This window comes from Oncorhynchus masou, chromosome 21 (assembly GCF_036934945.1).
Source record: "Oncorhynchus masou masou isolate Uvic2021 chromosome 21, UVic_Omas_1.1, whole genome shotgun sequence".
NCBI lineage: Eukaryota > Metazoa > Chordata > Actinopteri > Salmoniformes > Salmonidae > Oncorhynchus > Oncorhynchus masou.
The window spans coordinates 12639673-12656597 of record NC_088232.1 but is presented as its reverse complement, the minus strand read 5'-3'; the positions used below and the strand labels follow the sequence as shown (position 1 = coordinate 12656597).

General features: G+C 43.6%; 1 protein-coding gene across 3 annotated transcripts in view; it reads left to right on the top strand.

Annotated features, from left to right (window-relative positions):
* The first annotated feature begins 441 nt into the window (after positions 1–441).
* LOC135507814 (meiotic nuclear division protein 1 homolog) overlaps positions 442–16925 on the top strand; it is a 34218-nt gene continuing 17734 nt past the window's right edge. The window contains exons 1-6 of one of the 3 annotated variants that reach the window (XM_064927485.1): positions 442–485; positions 733–796; positions 4479–4532; positions 4740–4797; positions 10779–10919; positions 13458–13572. In XM_064927485.1, the coding sequence (XP_064783557.1) occupies positions 10818–10919; positions 13458–13572 (217 nt within the window). In that variant the 5' untranslated portion in view covers positions 442–485; positions 733–796; positions 4479–4532; positions 4740–4797; positions 10779–10817. The remainder of the gene's footprint in view (positions 486–732; positions 797–4478; positions 4533–4739; positions 4798–10778; positions 10920–13457; positions 13573–16925) is intronic. The other 2 variants (XR_010450713.1, XM_064927486.1) reach the window with 2 other exon arrangements.

Sequence of the window (16925 nt, the reverse complement as noted above, 5' to 3'; positions counted from 1 at the left end):
GCTTTTGATTGGACCCTTTTATGCGCTGACAGTGCGGGAATTGGTCAAAATTGCAAGCTCTCTCACAATATGCGCGGTTTGGTTGATTTTTGCTGTAGCTCTCCTAAACTGACAACAGATGGCGCCAGGGTATGAGAGGTGAGTTTGTCAACCCCACCTCTGTTTTGGTAAATAGCTGAGGGATGGGGATGGAGAGAGAATTTATGTTAATAATAATTTATGTTTGATTGTGGTCGGATGCTTTGTATGGAAGGTATGATGCAATTTGTGGAGTCTTGAAGAGGGCAAATCAAGCTCTGTACCACATCGCCGTGTAGCTCTAAAATGTTGTTATACTGTGTAGGGCTCAGAATTGACATGATTGGTTTATACTGGACCTCCGGTCCCCACCTACAGTTAACCAAACTCACTTCCTTAACAACTTCCTGTGCAATAGCTCGGCTCCGCTAAGCGCAAGAAGTATGAAAATCCTGAAGTCTGCATAGGTAGCATCTCACTAAATGCTGAATGGCCGCTTCAGACTTCGGATGCAAGGACTGACCATTCATGAGATAAACATAGTTTCATCCATGTTTTAAGGCTAGACATTCTTTTTACAGTTATATTTGTGGTTATGATGGGGTATGACAGTTGAACTTAGATTATGAATTTTGAAAGTCAATGTATGTACCAATTACAGATTGCCACATTATAATTGACTTATTTTGTTTCTTCTGTACTTTTGTCTTGCAGTCAAAAAAAAGGTCTCAGTCTTGAGGAGAAGAGGACTCGCATGATGGAGATTTTCTTCGAGACAGTGAGTTAAAAGGGTAGTTCACCAAAATGACATATTGGTGTCTTTGCTCATCGGTTCCATAACGTGAATGGGATTTGTGCCACAAATTCTTAAACTTTAGCATGTGGAAACAGTACCATGGAAACTAAACCAAAGCATGAATTGCGAGGGACCCCGAGGGGTGCACATTTCTGTTTTGCCCTAGCGCTACACAGCTGATTAAAATAATCAACCAATCATCAATCTTTGATCATTTGAAATAGTTGTGTAGTGTTACGGCAAAATTGCTGGCCTGCAGGGTAAGGAAACCAATGTAACTTTGGTGAACTCTCCCTTTAATAATTTGACACTTAAGTGTATTTCATAACACAAATGCCGTTTCACTTCAAGCTGTGTGTGGAGGTCCAAGAGTGTCCATGGAGAGTAGCAAGATTGTGGGAGTTTTGAGTCAGTTGTTGAAACCGAGGACTGGTTCCGTGTCGCAGTTAGAAAGCTGCCGCGGATGCCAGGATTGGCTATGACACCTGAGCTAAAGTAAACAGACCAAACATAGCACCTTGAGCGTGCCTCCATCTCTCTCATACACACACACACACACACACACACACACACACACACACACACACACAGGCTCTCCCTCTAGTGTGAAACAACCTCGGACATGTTGGGTCAGGGAACTTGGTTTCTAAACTGGGGTTAACCAGTAGAAGAGGTTTTCAGGACGATGCATGCTGTATTGCTGATTCAGACTTAAGTTGGGGTTTTGAATAGCGGGACCTGGGTTACTGCGATTTCTCACCCAAACCAACTCCCTTTTCCCTGGATAAATAACTGCTAGAAACCGGAAGTCTGCAGTTTGACAAGTCGCACTCTTACTGCTCGCTTAAAGGTTTAAAACCATAGAAATACAATCAATTTCTAGGTGTAAAGCATACTTAATCACGTTTGATCATGAGTTATAGGCCTATACCGGTTTTTGACATCCTTTAATGTTTTCCATGCCCTCTTTTGATTTGAAGCAAAACCAATAAATGTCAGTTTTCACTCTTTCCAAGAAACAACAAACTACAATCTAAGCTAGATGCCCTCAATCTCACACAAATTATCAAGGAACCTACCAGGTACAACCCCAAATCCGTAAACATGGGCAGCCTGATAGATATCATCCTGACAAAATTGCCCTCAAAATACACCTCTGCTGTTTTCAACCAGGATCTCAGCGATCACTGCCTCTTTGCCCGCGTCCATTATGGGTCCGCTGTCAAACGACCACCCCTCATCACTGTCAAACGCTCCCTAAAACACTTCAGCGAGCAGGCCTTCCTAATTGACTTGGCCCAGGTATCCTGGAAGGATATTGACCACATCCCGTCAGTAGAGGATGCCTGGTTGTTCTTTAAAAGTGCCTTCCTCACCATCTTAAATAAGCATGCCCCTTTTCAAAAAATGTTGAACTAAGAACAGATACAGCCCTTGGTTCACTCCAGACCTGACTGCCCTGACCAGCACAAAACATCCTGTGGCACACTCTACTAGCTTCGAATAGTCCCCGCGATATGAAACTTTTCAGGTAAGTCAGGAATAAATATACACAGTCAGTTAGGAAAGCAAAGGCTAGCTGTTTCAAACAGAAATTTGCATCCTGCAGCACTAATTCCAAAACGTTTTGGGACACTAAAGTCCATGGCGAATAAGAGCACCTCCTCTCAGCTGCCCACTGCACTGAGGCTAGGAAACACTGTCACCACCGATAAATCCACTATAATCGAGAATTTCAATAAGTGCATCTCCACGGCTGGCCACGCTTTCCACCTGGCTACCCCAAACCCGGCCAACGGCTCTGCACCCCCCACAGCAACTGGCCCAAGCCCCTCCCCTGCTTCTCCTTCACCCAAATCCAGACAGCTGATGTTCTGAAAGAGCTTCAAAATCTGGATCTCTACAAATCAGTTGGGCTAGACAATCTGGACCTTCTCTTCCTAAAATTATCCACCACCATTTTCGCAACCCCTATTACTAGTCTGTTCAACCTCTCTTTCGTATCGTCTGAGATTCCTAAAGATTGGAAAGCGGCCGGGGTCAACCCCATCTTCAAATGGGGAGACATTCTAGACTCAAACTGTTAGACCTATATCCATCCTGCCCTGCCTTTCTAAAGTCTTCGAAAGCCAAGTGAACAAATAGATCACCGACCATTTTGAATCCCACCAAACCTTCTCCGGTTTCTGAGCTGGTCACGGGTGCACTTCAGCCACGCTCAAGGTCCTAAACGATATCATAACCACCATCGATAAAAAAAACAGTACTGTGAAGCCTTCATCGACCTGGCCAAGGCTTTCGACTCTGTCAATCACCGTATTCTTATCGACAGACTCAACAGCCATGGTTTCTCTAATGAATGCCTCGCCTGGTTCACTAACTACTTCCCTGACAGAGTCCAGTGTGTCAAATTGGATTGCCTGTTTACGGACTTCTGGCAGTCTCTGGGGGTGCCACAGGGTTCAATTTTCGGGCCGACTCTTTTCTCTGTATATATCAATGCTGTCGCTCTTGCTGCGGGTGACTCTTTGATCCACCTCTACGCAGACGACACCATTCTGTATACATCTGGCCTTTCTTTGGACAGTGGGTTAACAAACATCCAAACGAGCTTCAATGCCATACACCACTCCTTCCGTGGCCTCCAACTGCTCTTAAGCACTAGGAAAACTAAATGCATGCTCTTCAACCGAACGCTACCCGTACCCACCCACCCACTTAGCAACACTGCTCTGGACTTTTCTGACTTAGAATATGTGAACAACTACAAATACCTAGGTGTCTGGCTAGACTGTAAACCCTCCTTCCAGACTCATATTAAGCATCTCCAATCCAAAGTTAAAACTAGAATCGCCTTCCTATTTCGGAACAAAGCCTCTTTCACTTCTCTTGTAAAACTGACTATCCTACCGATCCACGACTTCGGCGATGTCATTTACAAAATAGCCTCCGACACTCTACTCAGCAAATTGGATGCAGTCTATCACAGTGCCATCTGTTTTGTCACCAAAGCCCCATATACTACCCACCATTGCGACCTGTATACTCTTGTTGGCTGGTCCTCGCTACATTTTCGTTGCCAAACCCACTGGCTCCAGGTCATCTATAAGTCTTTGCTAGGTAAAGCCCCACCTTATCTCAGCACACTGGTCACCATAGGAGCACCCACCTGTAGCACGTGCTTCAGCAGGGATATTTCACTGGTCATCCCCAAAGTCAACACCTACTTTGGCCGCATTTCCTTCCAGTTCTCTGCTGCCAATGACTGGAACAAATTGCAAAAATCACTGAAGTTGGAGACTTATCTCTCCCTCACTATCTTCAAGCATCGGCTGTCAGAGCAGCTTACCGATCGCTGCAGCTGTACACAGCCCATCTGTAAATAGCCCATCCAACCAATTACCTACCTCAACCCCATATTTGTTTTCGTTTTTTTCCTACTCTTTTGCACACCAGTATTTCTACTTGCACATCCTCATCTGCACATCTATCACTCCAGTGTTAATTGCTAAATTGTAATTACTTTGCCTCTATGGCCTATTTATTGCCTTACTACATTTGCACACACTGTATACAGACGTTCTATTGTGTTTTTGACTAGTTTAAAAAAAATCCAATGTGTAACTGTTGTTTTTGTCTCACTGCTTTGCTTTATCTTGGCCAGGTTGCAGTTGTAAATGAAAACTTGTTCTCAACTGGCCTACCTGTTTAAATAAAGGTGAAATAAAAAAATTAAAAAATTAAAAAACAAAGATTGTTGACTCACTGAATGCATGCATTTGGCCTGTAGGGGTTATTTTCTCTTATGGCCCAGTTTCTAGAGTATTAGTTTAGGACAGGTTGGTACCCTGTCTAACTTGCTCATACTTAAAAAAAAAAAATCAAATATATTACTACGGAGTTGTTTTTTTGTCTCTCTCGCCAGAAAGAAGTGTTTCAGCTGAAGGACATAGAGAAAATCGCCCCCATGACTAAAGGAATAAGTGAGTAATGATTAATTGAGATGAACCAGATGGATCGTTTTACAAGTGAAACCTGGGACTCGCAATTTATTTTCTATATAAAATAAAACTCAGCATTAAATTAAAAAATGTCCCTACGGTGCATTGTCTATTCAGTGAAGGCATATGGATCCCAAATCCAAGACCAGCGTACTAAAATTTCTAGAGGTCTTTATTTCACCTCGTGAAGTTAAGTGTGTCCATGTTTTTGGGGCGAGCATTTTGCGTATGCCTGAAGTAGTTCCGTGTCATTTTCTTCCCATAAATGTGCGGTCTGTGTCAACACTGAAAGTTGCCCTCATGCACCCATAACAACATAATGGTAAAATAGTCCCAACATCATCGTCTTGGAAACCGAGTCTAGCCCAAACCACTTTGATTCATCCCATATTTAGCCTGTAGTATGAAGTGGGACGACACTACTGCCAAAAGGCACTTGTGTGTGTGTGTGTGTGTGTTTGTGTGTGTGTACAGGGAGAAAAACAATAGGGAAAAGCACATGTTTTAAGTGCTGGCCCCATAGAGAAACAGAGCTGTGCTGTTTTGGTACGTACCCAAACGGGACTTTATTTTCCTTTTCTTTTTTTTTTTACAGTGGACTGTCACGTTCTGACCTTTATTTCCTTTGTTTAGTCATTATTTAGTATGGTCAGGGCGTGAGTTGGGGTGGGCAGTCTGTTTGTTTTTCTATGATTTGGGTATTTCTATGTTTCGGCCTGGTATGGTTCTCAATCAGAAGCAGGTGTCATTAGTTGTCTCTGATTGAGAATCATACTTAGGTAGCCTGGGTTTCACTGTGTTTGTGGGTGATTGTTCCTGTTCCTGTCTCTGTGTTAGTTTGCACCAGAATAGGCTGTTTCGGTTTTCCACGTTTGTTGTTTTGTATTATGTTCATGTTTAGTTGTCTTATTAAAGAACCATGAATAGTAACCACGCTGCATTTTGGTCCTCCTCTCCTTCAACTCAAGAAAACCGTTACATGGACGTTACATTCATTTGGGGAAACTTTATCGGGCTGCCCGCAAATTATTAGAATCACATGTTTTTTAAAGGCCCTGCTCTGGCATCGTGATGTAGTTACGGGGGCTGGAGGGGGGTCTGTAAACTGCTGTATATAACAGTCACTTATCACACACAGCAGAGAGGGAATGAGGGAGAGAATGAGAGGGGAACAGAGTGAGATCAGGAGCCCTCTTTGAATACGTTGAATATGCATCCATTCTTTTCCTTGATGTAGCCTGATCACTGATTTCAAATAATTGGATAAGCAAAACCAATGATTCAACTACATCGCTTTCCACCAATACAGCTATGTTATATCAGTGATTACTTGAGGGACAGGAGGGAATTCTATATTTTCAAAAGGTCTCAGGAGAGAAATAGTGAGTGAGCGATGGAAGAGAGAAAGGCGGTGAGGCAAACGAGCAAGACCGAGACTAGAAACTAGCAAGTCCAGATGTGCCAGACTATCGAGAAATTTAAGCATGTTTGATAAATGAGGCCCCTGAAATACTTGTTCCAGAGTTTGCTGAAACAGGGCCCATTAGCTTGATTCTCCCTGCTGCCCAACATCCTCCCAGTACTTAAAGGGGAAGTTCAGTGTTTTACATATACTGTACACAGTATATTGCTAAAGTTTGTAGTGGCTGTTTAGAGAAAACAAAACAATGGATTACAGTTTCTCCTGGCCATATACTACTTTAAGTATGTGGTGCCATCTACATTTTAAGTTGTAAAATACTGAATTTTCTCCAACGCAGCTCGTTCCAAAACGCAGCTCGTTCTAAAACACACCAGATCAACTTTATTAGTGCTACGGCAGAGGAACAGAACAGTGCATGATGTGGGACTATCACATTTCACCAGCCGTCCTCGTTCCAGATGTTAGAACGTTCTATTACGCTTGGTGGTAAAGTTTGCCCTAGGTAGAGATCTAGGACCAGCTTGCCTTCCCCAATCTATCCTTAACCATTGTGGGAAAAATGCTAAACTGACACAGAATCAGTTTCTAGGGGTAACTTCGTAAGCCCTCTATTACTCTCAGCTGATTTGGGATCAATTAAGAGAGGGAAGGAATACACAGGAGAGCCCTGGACTCTAAATTTAAATCAACGTTTTCCCTAAGCGCTGTAAGAAATGTAAAGCGATTATGTGGCAGATATGAGAGGGCGAGGGCTGTTTCCTAAATGGCACCCTGTTCCTTATATAGTGTACTACTTTTAACCAGGGCCCATTTAGCGCTTTGGTCTAAAGTAGTGCACTATATAGGGAATAGGATGCCAAATGGGATGCAGATTGATTCTGCTCTCGTTACATCTGGACCACAGAGTTGGAAGATTTAAGCTATATGAGCCTGGATAGTATAATGGGCTTTACTCTGTAATATGATGACTTGAAACAAATCCAGTTGTTTTGCTATGGAGTGTGAATGTACAGAGGCTTGCGAAAGTATTCACCCCCTTGGCATTTTTCCTATTTTGTTGCCTTACAACCTGGAATTAAAATAGATTTTTGGGGGGTTTGTGTCATTTGATTTACACAACATGCCTACCACTTTCAAGATGCAAAACATATTTTTTTGTGAAACAAACAAATAAGACAAAAAAACAGAACTTGAGCGTGCATAACTATTCACCTCCCCCCAAAGTCAATACTTTGTAGAGCCACCTTTTGCAGCAATTACAGCTGCAAGTCTCTTGGGGTATGTCTCTATAAGCTTGGCACATCTAGCCACTGGGATTTTTGCCCAAAACTGCTCCAACTTCTTCAAGTTAGATGGGTTCCGCTGGTGTACAGCAATCTTTAAGTCATACCACAGATGATCAATTGAATTTAGGTCTGGGCTTTGACTAGGCCATTCCAAGACATTTAAATGTTTCCCCTTAAACCACTCGAGTGTTGATTTAGCAGCATACTTAGGATCATTGTCCTGCTGGAAGGTGAACCTCTGTCCCAGTCTCAAATTTCTGGAAGACTGTAACAAGTTTCCCTCACGAATTTCCCTGTAATTACCCCATCCATCATTCCTTCAATTCTGATCAGTTTCCCAGTCCCTACCGGTGAAAAAACATCCCCAGAGCATGATGCTGCCACCACCATGCTTCACTGTGGGGATGGTATTTTCGGGGTGAGGGGAGGTTTTGGGTTTGCGCCAGACATAGCGTTTTCCTTCATGGGCAAAACACTCCATTTTAGTCTCATCTGACCCGAGTACCTTCTTCCATATGTTTGGGGAGTCTCCCACATGCCCTTTGGTGAACACCAAACGTGTTTGCTTATTTTTTTTCTTTAAGCAATGGCTTTTTCTGGCCACTCTTCCATAAAGCCCAGCTCTGTGGAGTGTGGTCCTTTGGGCAGATACTCCAATCTCCGCTGTGGAGCTCTGCAGCTCCTTTAGGGTTATTTTTGGTCTCTTTGTTGCCTCTCTGATTAATGTCCTCCTTGCCTGGTCTGTCAGTTTTGGTGGGCGGCACTCTCTTGGCAGGTTTGTGGTGTCATATTCTTAAAACATTTTAATAATGGATTTAATGGTGCTCTGTAGGATGTTCAAAGTTTCTAATATTTTTTTATAACCCAACCCTGATCTGTACTTTTCCACAACTTTATCCCTGACCTGTTTGGAGAGCTCCTTGATCTTCACGGTGCCGCTTGCTTGGTGAACCCCTTACTTAGTGGTGTTGCAGACACTTTGGCCTTTCAGAACAGGTGTATACAGTTTAAGTCGGAAGTTCACATACACCTTAGCCAAATACATTTAAACTCCGTTTTTCACAATTCCTGACATCATAGGTCAGTTAGGATCCCTACTTTATTTTAAGAATGTGAAATGTCAGAATAATAGAGTGATTTATTTCAGCTTTTATTTCTTTCATCACAGTCCCAGTGGGTCAGAAGTTTACATACACTCAATTAGTATTTGGTAGCGATGCCTTTAAATTGTTTAACTTATGTGTAACGTTTCGGGTAACTTTCCACAAGCTTCCCACAATAGGTTGGGTGAATTTTGGCCATTCGTCCTGACAGAGCTGGTGTAACTGAGACAGGCCTCCTTGCTCGCACACACTTTTTCAGTTCTGCACATACATATATATAGAATTGAGGTCAGGGCTTTGGGATGGACAACAAAGTCAAGGTATTGGAATGGCCTTAAGCCATTTTGCCACAAGTTTGGAAGTATGCTTGGGGTCCATTTGGAAGACCCATTTGCGACCAAGCTTTAACTTCCATTTCTTGAAATGTTGCTTCAATATATCCACTATTTCTCTCCCTCACGATGCCATCTATTTTGTGAAGTGTCCCAGACCCTCCTGCAGCAAAGCACCCCCGCAACCTGATGCTGCCACCCCCGTGCTTCACGGTTGGGATGGTGTTCTTCAGTTTGCAAGCTTCCCCCATATTCCTCCAAACATAACAATGGTCATTATGGCCAAACCTTTCTATTGTTATTTCATCAGACCAGAGGACTTTTCTTCAACAAGTACGATCTTTGTCCCCATGTGCAGTTGCAAACTGTAGTCTGGCTTTTTTTATGGCGATTTTTGAGCAGTGGCTTCTTCCTTGCTGAGCGGCCTTTCAGGTTATGTCGATATAGGACTCGTTTTTACTGAGTATATAGATATTTTGTACCTGTTTCCTTCAGCATATTCACAAGGTCCTTTGCTATTGTTCTGGGATTGATTTGCACTTTTCGCACCAAAGTACGTTCATCTCTATGAGACCGAGCGTGTCTCCTTCCTGAGCGGTATGACGGCTGCGTGGTCCCATGGTGTTTATACTTGCGTACTATTGTTTGTACAGATGAATGTGGTACCTTCAGACATTTGGAAATTGCTCCCAAGGATGAACCAGACTTGTGGAGGTCAACAATTTGACCTGATTTGGCTGATTTCTTTTGATTTTCCCATGATGTCAAGCAAAGCTTGAGCTTGAAGGTATGCCTTGAAATTGATCCACAGGTACACCTCCAATTGACTCAAATTATGTCAATTAGCCTATCAGAAGCTTCTAAAGCCATGACATAATTTTCTAGAATTTTCCAATCTGTTTAAAGGCACAGTCAACATAGTGTATGTAAACTTCTGACCAACTGGAATTGTGATATAGTGTATAAGTGAAATAATCTCTCTGTAAACAATTGTTTGAACAATGACTTGTGTCATGCACAAAGTATATGTCCTAACCGACTTGCCGACAAACTATAGTTTGTTAAGAAGAAATTTGTGGAGTGGTTGAAAAATGAGTGTATGTAAAACTTCCGACTTCAACTGTGTATACTGAGATCATGTGACAGATCATGTGACACTTAAATTGCACACATGTGGATTTTATTTGTCTAATTATGTGACTTCTGATGGTAATTGGTTGCACCAGATCTTGTTTAGGGGCTTCATAGCAAAGGGGGTGAGTACATATGCAAGCACCACTTTAGAATTTTTTGAAACAAGTTATTTTTTTCACTTCACCAATTTGGACTATTTTGTGTATGTCCATTACATGAAATCCAAAACAAAAAACATTTAAATTACAGGTTGTAATGCAACAAAATAGGAAAAACACCAAGGGGATGAATATTTTTGCAAAGCACTATCATTAGAATGTGTGAAATTGAGTCCCAGATGGTGCACTTGACACTAGCAATGACAATGAGGTTACAAGAACCACATGTTTTGTTGTGCACTAATGACCAGGTTGAGAGAGGGGTACTGAGGTACAGTAACACATCCCCACTAAGTACACTTTCCTGCCACCCCAATCTCAATTCAGACATAAAGTATACTTCCTAGGGAACAATTCACCTTTTTCGTGTTTCCTCACATCCTTTTCAATCATATTGGAGGAGATAGTCCAAGGTCCCTCCACTCTGACCTTTTTTCTAATGGGTTTTGAGAAGGTGAGGAGAGAGGATGCGACAAACCCAGGAAAGGTTAACTGAGAATGATCCCTTGCCTCTCTCCTGTCTGCAGCACCCATGTCAGTGAAGGAGGTTCTCCAGAGTCTGGTGGATGACAACATGGTGGACTGTGACAGTGGGCACCTCAAACTACTACTTCACCAGCAAGGCCCTGCACGCCCGCAAGCGCAGGTTGGAGGAGCTGGACAAGCAGGTGATTTTAACGGGTGTATTGTGGCCTATGGCGGTCTAAGCCAATGCCGACAAAGCATACCGCTGCAGCAGGGGTTAGAATCTGACCAACTGCTACAGAAATTCTCTTTCTTCTATTTATCCTATCCAATAAACACAAAATATGTGTCTGGGACATCCCCCTCAATTGTGTGAGCTTCTCTGACACTGCAGGCGGGGGGGGGTGTATTTTGGTTTTCAATAGGGCAAAGTACACTGTCAACCCCCCCATCTGACCTCTAACCTTAAGCTAATGCTGGGGGTCTACTGGCCTCTCCGCCCCTCCAGTTTTAACAGCTTGCTCGACTCTTTATCGAGTTCACGCTGGCGATTAACGTGGTTCTTATTACAGAACATCACAGGCCTATAGACCTCACCACCTAGGGTGTCCCCCAAAAGGCCCCCGATTTCTCTATGTAGTGCAATACTTTTTACCAGGGCACGTAGGGTAATTTAGTTATGTGCCCTGGTAAAAAGTATTGCACTACATAGAGAATAGGGGGAGGAGAAACAAAGGAAGATGTCTCTGCAGCAGGCTGTCGACAAATCAAAAGTAGGACGTGAAGAAACCATAAGTACATTTACGCACACATGCCAGCCTTAAAGGCCGGCCATTTTATTGTCCTTCATTTTATCACTGAATGTATCACTGTCTCACAGCAAGACTTAATGATGACTGATTTGTTTATCTGCAATAATTTAGAGATTTTTTCTATTGTAAGATATAAGGACTAGAATCCACACCTCTTAGGGGGGTTGGGGTATGTATTTTGTTGCATATACAGTGCATTTGGAAAGTATTCAGACCCTTGACTTCACATTTACATGGCAGCCTTATTCTAAAATGTATTAAATTGTTGTTCCCCCTCAAATCTACACTCAATACCAATAAGGACAAAGCAAAAACAGGTTTTTAGAAATGATTTATTAAGAATAAAAAATGGATAGGGAACGTTGCTGCACAGCTATTTTCAGGTCTCTCCAGAGATGTTCAAGTCCGTGCTCTGGCTGGGCCACTCAAGGACATTCTGAGACTTGTCCCGAAGCCACTCCTGCGTTGTCTTGGCTGTGTGCTTAGGGTCGTTGTCCTGTTGGAAGGTGAACCTTCGCCCCAGTATGAGGTCCTGAGCGACTGGAGCAGGTTTTCATCAAGGATCTCTCTGTACTTTGCTCTGTTCATCTTTCCCTCGATCCTGACTAGTCTCCCAGTCCCCACCGCTGAAAAACATCCCCACAGCATGATGCTGACACCACCAGGTTTCACAGTAGGGATGGTTTCCGGTTTCCTCCAGACGTGGCGCTTGGCATTCAGAATTATTTGTTTCATATCAGACCAGAGAACCTTGTTTCTCATGCTCTGAGAGTCTTTAGGTGCCTTTTGGAAAACTCCAAGCGGGCTGTCATGTGCCTCTTTTTACTGGTGGAGTGCTGCAGAGACGGTTGTCCTTCTGGAAGGTTCTCCCATCTCCACAGAGGAATTCTGGAGCTCTGTCAGTGACCATCGGGTTCTTGGTCACCTCCCTGACCAAGACCCTTCTCCCCTGATTGCTCAGTTTGGCCGGGTGGCCAGCTCTAGGAAGAGTCTTGGTGGTTCTAAACTTCTTCCATTTAAGAATGATTGAGGCCGCTGTGTTCTTCGGGACCTTCAATGCTGTAGAAATGTTTTGGTACCCTTCCCCAGATCTGTGCCTAGACACAATCCTGTCTCGGAGCTCTACGAAAAAGTAATCTCTCCTCCTTCCAGGCTTTTTCTTCTTTGAACTTATATGGTGATTGGCATCTAAACATTCATAGTATTACCACGACGACTGACTGACAACACAGTTTGTCTTTCAATCACCCACGTGGGTATACACACGTGGGTACATGCTTTTATAAACCAATGAGGAGGCAAGACACACCGCGATCTTTGTCAGAAATAGAAAGGATTTTTATTTTGTATTTTTTTTGGCCCTTGACAACGCAGACGCTTGTTGACGCACACGAGCAGTGTGGGTCCAATAAATGAATAATATAGATTTCCAAATTTATTTTATGACGCGAGTGCACCCAACGCGAGCGGTGTAGGCAGGGTATTAGTGATGAGGGGGGATCAATAGTTACATTTTGGGATATTATTTTTGACAATGTATTGTTTTGACTATCGCAATATTATTTTTGCGGTAGTTGGCTGTACCTGCACAAACTCCTTCCTTCATAGCTTCCTCAATCTTTTTAAATGGGGAGCCAATTTTGTTTTCAACACATTTCCCTGACTGATCAAATATAATTTTCTTTTGTCTCTCTGTAGCAGACATAGTGAGCAGTATGTTTGGAACATCGAATCGCAATAAAATCAGTATCGAATTGCAATACATATTGAATTGTGAGAATTGCAATCCGTATCATATCGGCATCTAAGTATGGTGATAATATCGTATCGGGAGATCCCTGGCAATTCCCTGCCCTAATGTGTTTCCACACTTAGTGTGTGTGTCTGTCTTTTGGGTTTTCACCTCTGTGTGTGTGTCCACCTATAAAGGAGGAGCGGGCCACTCTTTTAAAGGAACTGCAGGCTCTGAGGGAGAAGAGGAGTCATCTGAAGGCAAAGCTGGAGAAGTACAGGGAGTGTGACCCAGAAGTGATCGAGGAGATGAGTGAGTACCCTGTAACCAGCCTCTGAAAAACATGGAGGCTGCGTCTAAATAATCGGACCTTTTTCCTGAAGTGTGCACTCGTTCACTACTCACCATAAATTTACAAGCATTGGATTGGTGTAGGAATGAGCTAGAGGGAGTTAACACCATTTTCTTCTACCAGTCATTTCCATGAAGGGAAGTGAACATGTGCACACTTCAGGAACAAGGATTAGGGGAATCATTGGGATACACCTGGAAATACTACACCCAGATGTCCCTCCAAATGTCAGGTGCTAACTTTTTTTAAATCCATACTCCTTCTGGTTCTCGAGAAAGAGGCTATTTAGTATTTTATATGTCATATCAACAATGAGTCCTGCTTCAACCACAAGCTCATTTGACTGGATTTTGAACCTTGCCCTCATTTTGTCTATCTTCAAACTTTTGCCATTGTTGAAGCCTCCACATTCAAATTCAGTTTGGATCTAATTAATAAAAGGAGGGAATCCAATGAAACACCAGGTGCCTAGTCTGGACAGATGGCTCAATCCACAGCTGTCCATCAGGCAGGTGGAAGCCTGGACAGCATCCAAGAGAGAATGCAATCAAGCAGCCTCATACAAGTAGCCTACTTGCTTACATTTCTAAAATCTGGATCTGCTCAAGTGGGTAGAAATAGAATGGATAGATTGGACATGGACCCAGTCTAGCACAATGAAATAGGATCCATAGAACAGACACTCCTCATGATTAGTTATGGCTCATCCAAAATGGCGACGCCATCAGATTTGTGAAACTTGCAGTTGCGTGAAGCACGTAAAAAAAGGCAAAGAAATGATGCACTGAGAATCTAGTCATCGAGCATTCCAAATATAGCAATTTTAAACAACTGTCGGTCCACCGCTACTGAACATGGCTTTAAATCGGAATGCCTTTTCTATCCCTCTACAACACTAAGCTTCCCAGCTGTTGAAGTTCAGTGCCTTCCACCCCTCCTCGACTTCTCTGGTTTCACAACTTGCTCAGTTTAACCCATCTATTAAATCAGGAACTCCAACTTAGTCCATAGTTGTTATTGCATACACAACATGGCTGACCTCTTGGGCCTGCACAAAACTTAACCGGTTGGGATTGACAGCTTTTAACGGTCTGCCCGTGTCCTGATTTTATAGACTGTTTATTTTTACACACCTCTCAACTGGTATAGGCACGACAAGCGGCTATTTGGAGTCTAAAAAGGATTCGTTGTAGTGGCTTTGTGTGTGTGTGTGTGTGTCAAATCAAATTTTATTTGTCACATACAAATGGTTAGCAGATGTTAATGCGAGTGTAGCGAAATGCTTGTGCTTCTAGTTCTGACAGTGATGTAATATCTAACAATTCCCGAACAACTACCTAATACACACAAATCTAAAGGGGTGAATGAGAATATGTACATATAAATATATGGATGAGCGAAGGTGCAATAAATGGTATAAAATACAGTATATACAGTACATGTGATATGAATAATGTAAGATATGTAAACATGTTGCATTATGTAGAGTGCATTGCATTGCAGAAAGTGACTAGTGATCCATTTATTAGTGGCCTGTAATTGGGTCTCAATGTAGGCAGCAGCCTCTCAGAGTTAATGATTGCTGTTAACAGTCTGATGGCCTTGAGATAGACGCTGTTTTTCAGTCTCTCGGTCCCAGCTTTGATGCACCTGTACTGACCTCGGGTTCTGGGTGGTAGCTGTGTGAACAGGCAGTGGCTCGGGTGGTTGTTGTCCTAGATGATCTTTTTGGCCTTCCTGTGACATCGGGTGCTGTAGGTGTCATGGAGGACAGGTATTTTGCCCCCGGTGATGCGTTGTGCAGACCGCACCACCCTCTGGAGGGTCTTGCGGTTGAGGGTGGTGCAGTTGCCATACCAGGCTGTGATACAGCCCGACAGGATGCTCTCGATTGTGCAACTGTAAAAGTTTGTTAGGGTTTTGGGTGACGAGCCACATTTCTTCAGCCTCCTGAGGTTGAAGAGGCGCTGTTGTGCCTTCTTCACCACACTGTCTCTGTGGGTGGACCATTTCAGTTTGTCTGATGTGTACGCCGAGGAACTTAACTTTTCACCTTCTCCACTGCTGTCCCTTCGACGTGGATAGGGGGGTGCTCCTCTCTGCTGTTTCCTGAAGTCCATGATCATCTCCTTTGTTGCCATTGAGTGAGAGGTTGTTTTCTTGACACCACACTCAGAGTGCCCTCACCACCTCCCTGTAGGCTGTCTCGTTGTTGTTGGTAATCAAGCCCACGACTGTCGTGTCGTCTGCAAACTTGATGATTGAGCTGTAGCCCCACCCGTAACCCTTGCGAGGGTTAACTCGGAGAAGGGGAGAGAGGGGGGGGCGCAAATCCTTGTTAGCGGGCCGTGACGGTGTCACAGGGTGGGGTTGAGACCCAGGGCCTCCAGTTTGATGATGAGCTTGGAAGGTACTATGGTGTTGAATGCTGAGTTGTATTCAATGAACAGCATTTTTACATAGGTATTCCTTTTGTCCAGATGGGATTGTGCCGTGTGACGGCGATTGTGGACCTGTTGTGGTGGTATGTGAACTGAAGTGGGTCTGAAGTGAACGTTAAAGGTGGAGGTGATATGTTCCTTGACTAGTCTCTCGAAGCACTTCATGATGATAGAAGTGAGTGCTACGGGACGGTACTCAGTTCAGTTATCTTTGCCTTCTTGAAGCATGTGGGGACAACAGATTGGGATAGGGAGCGATTGAATCTGTCCGTAAACACACCAGCCAGCTGGGGTGCGCACGCTTGGAGGACTCGGCTAGGGATGCCGTCTGGGCCAGCAGCCTTGCGAGGGTTAACACGTTTAAATGTTTTACTCATGTCAGCCATGGAGAGGGAGAGAGTCCTTGTTAGCGGGCTGCGGTGGCACTGTATTATCCTCAAAGAAGGCAAAGAAGGCATTTTGCTTGTTTGCCTTGCGGCGGGAATAGCTGCGCTGTTTATATTCCCAGACCTCTTTCCATGGTAAATGTGGTGGTTCCCGCTTTCAGTTTTGTGCGAATGCCGCTGTTACGGATCCCTTTTGGCCCGACAGTCTAGGGGGGATGGTAATGAGACCCGTAACATAACTCATGCAAATTATAACAGTGACAAAGCAAAAGTGTGAACGAAATAACCAGGACAACTGAAATCTACCGTCAAACTCAAGGTTTATTTGAAAACACACGGTAATGGGGGGGGGGGGGGGGCTGAGCTGGACCCAAGGAAAGAAACAATAGGTATTCAAAAAAAACCTAAGCTAGACTAGCCTACTTTAACAACAGCTAACTAACTAACCAAAAATGCAGTGGGTGGTCCGCCCAGTTCTAACTAGTG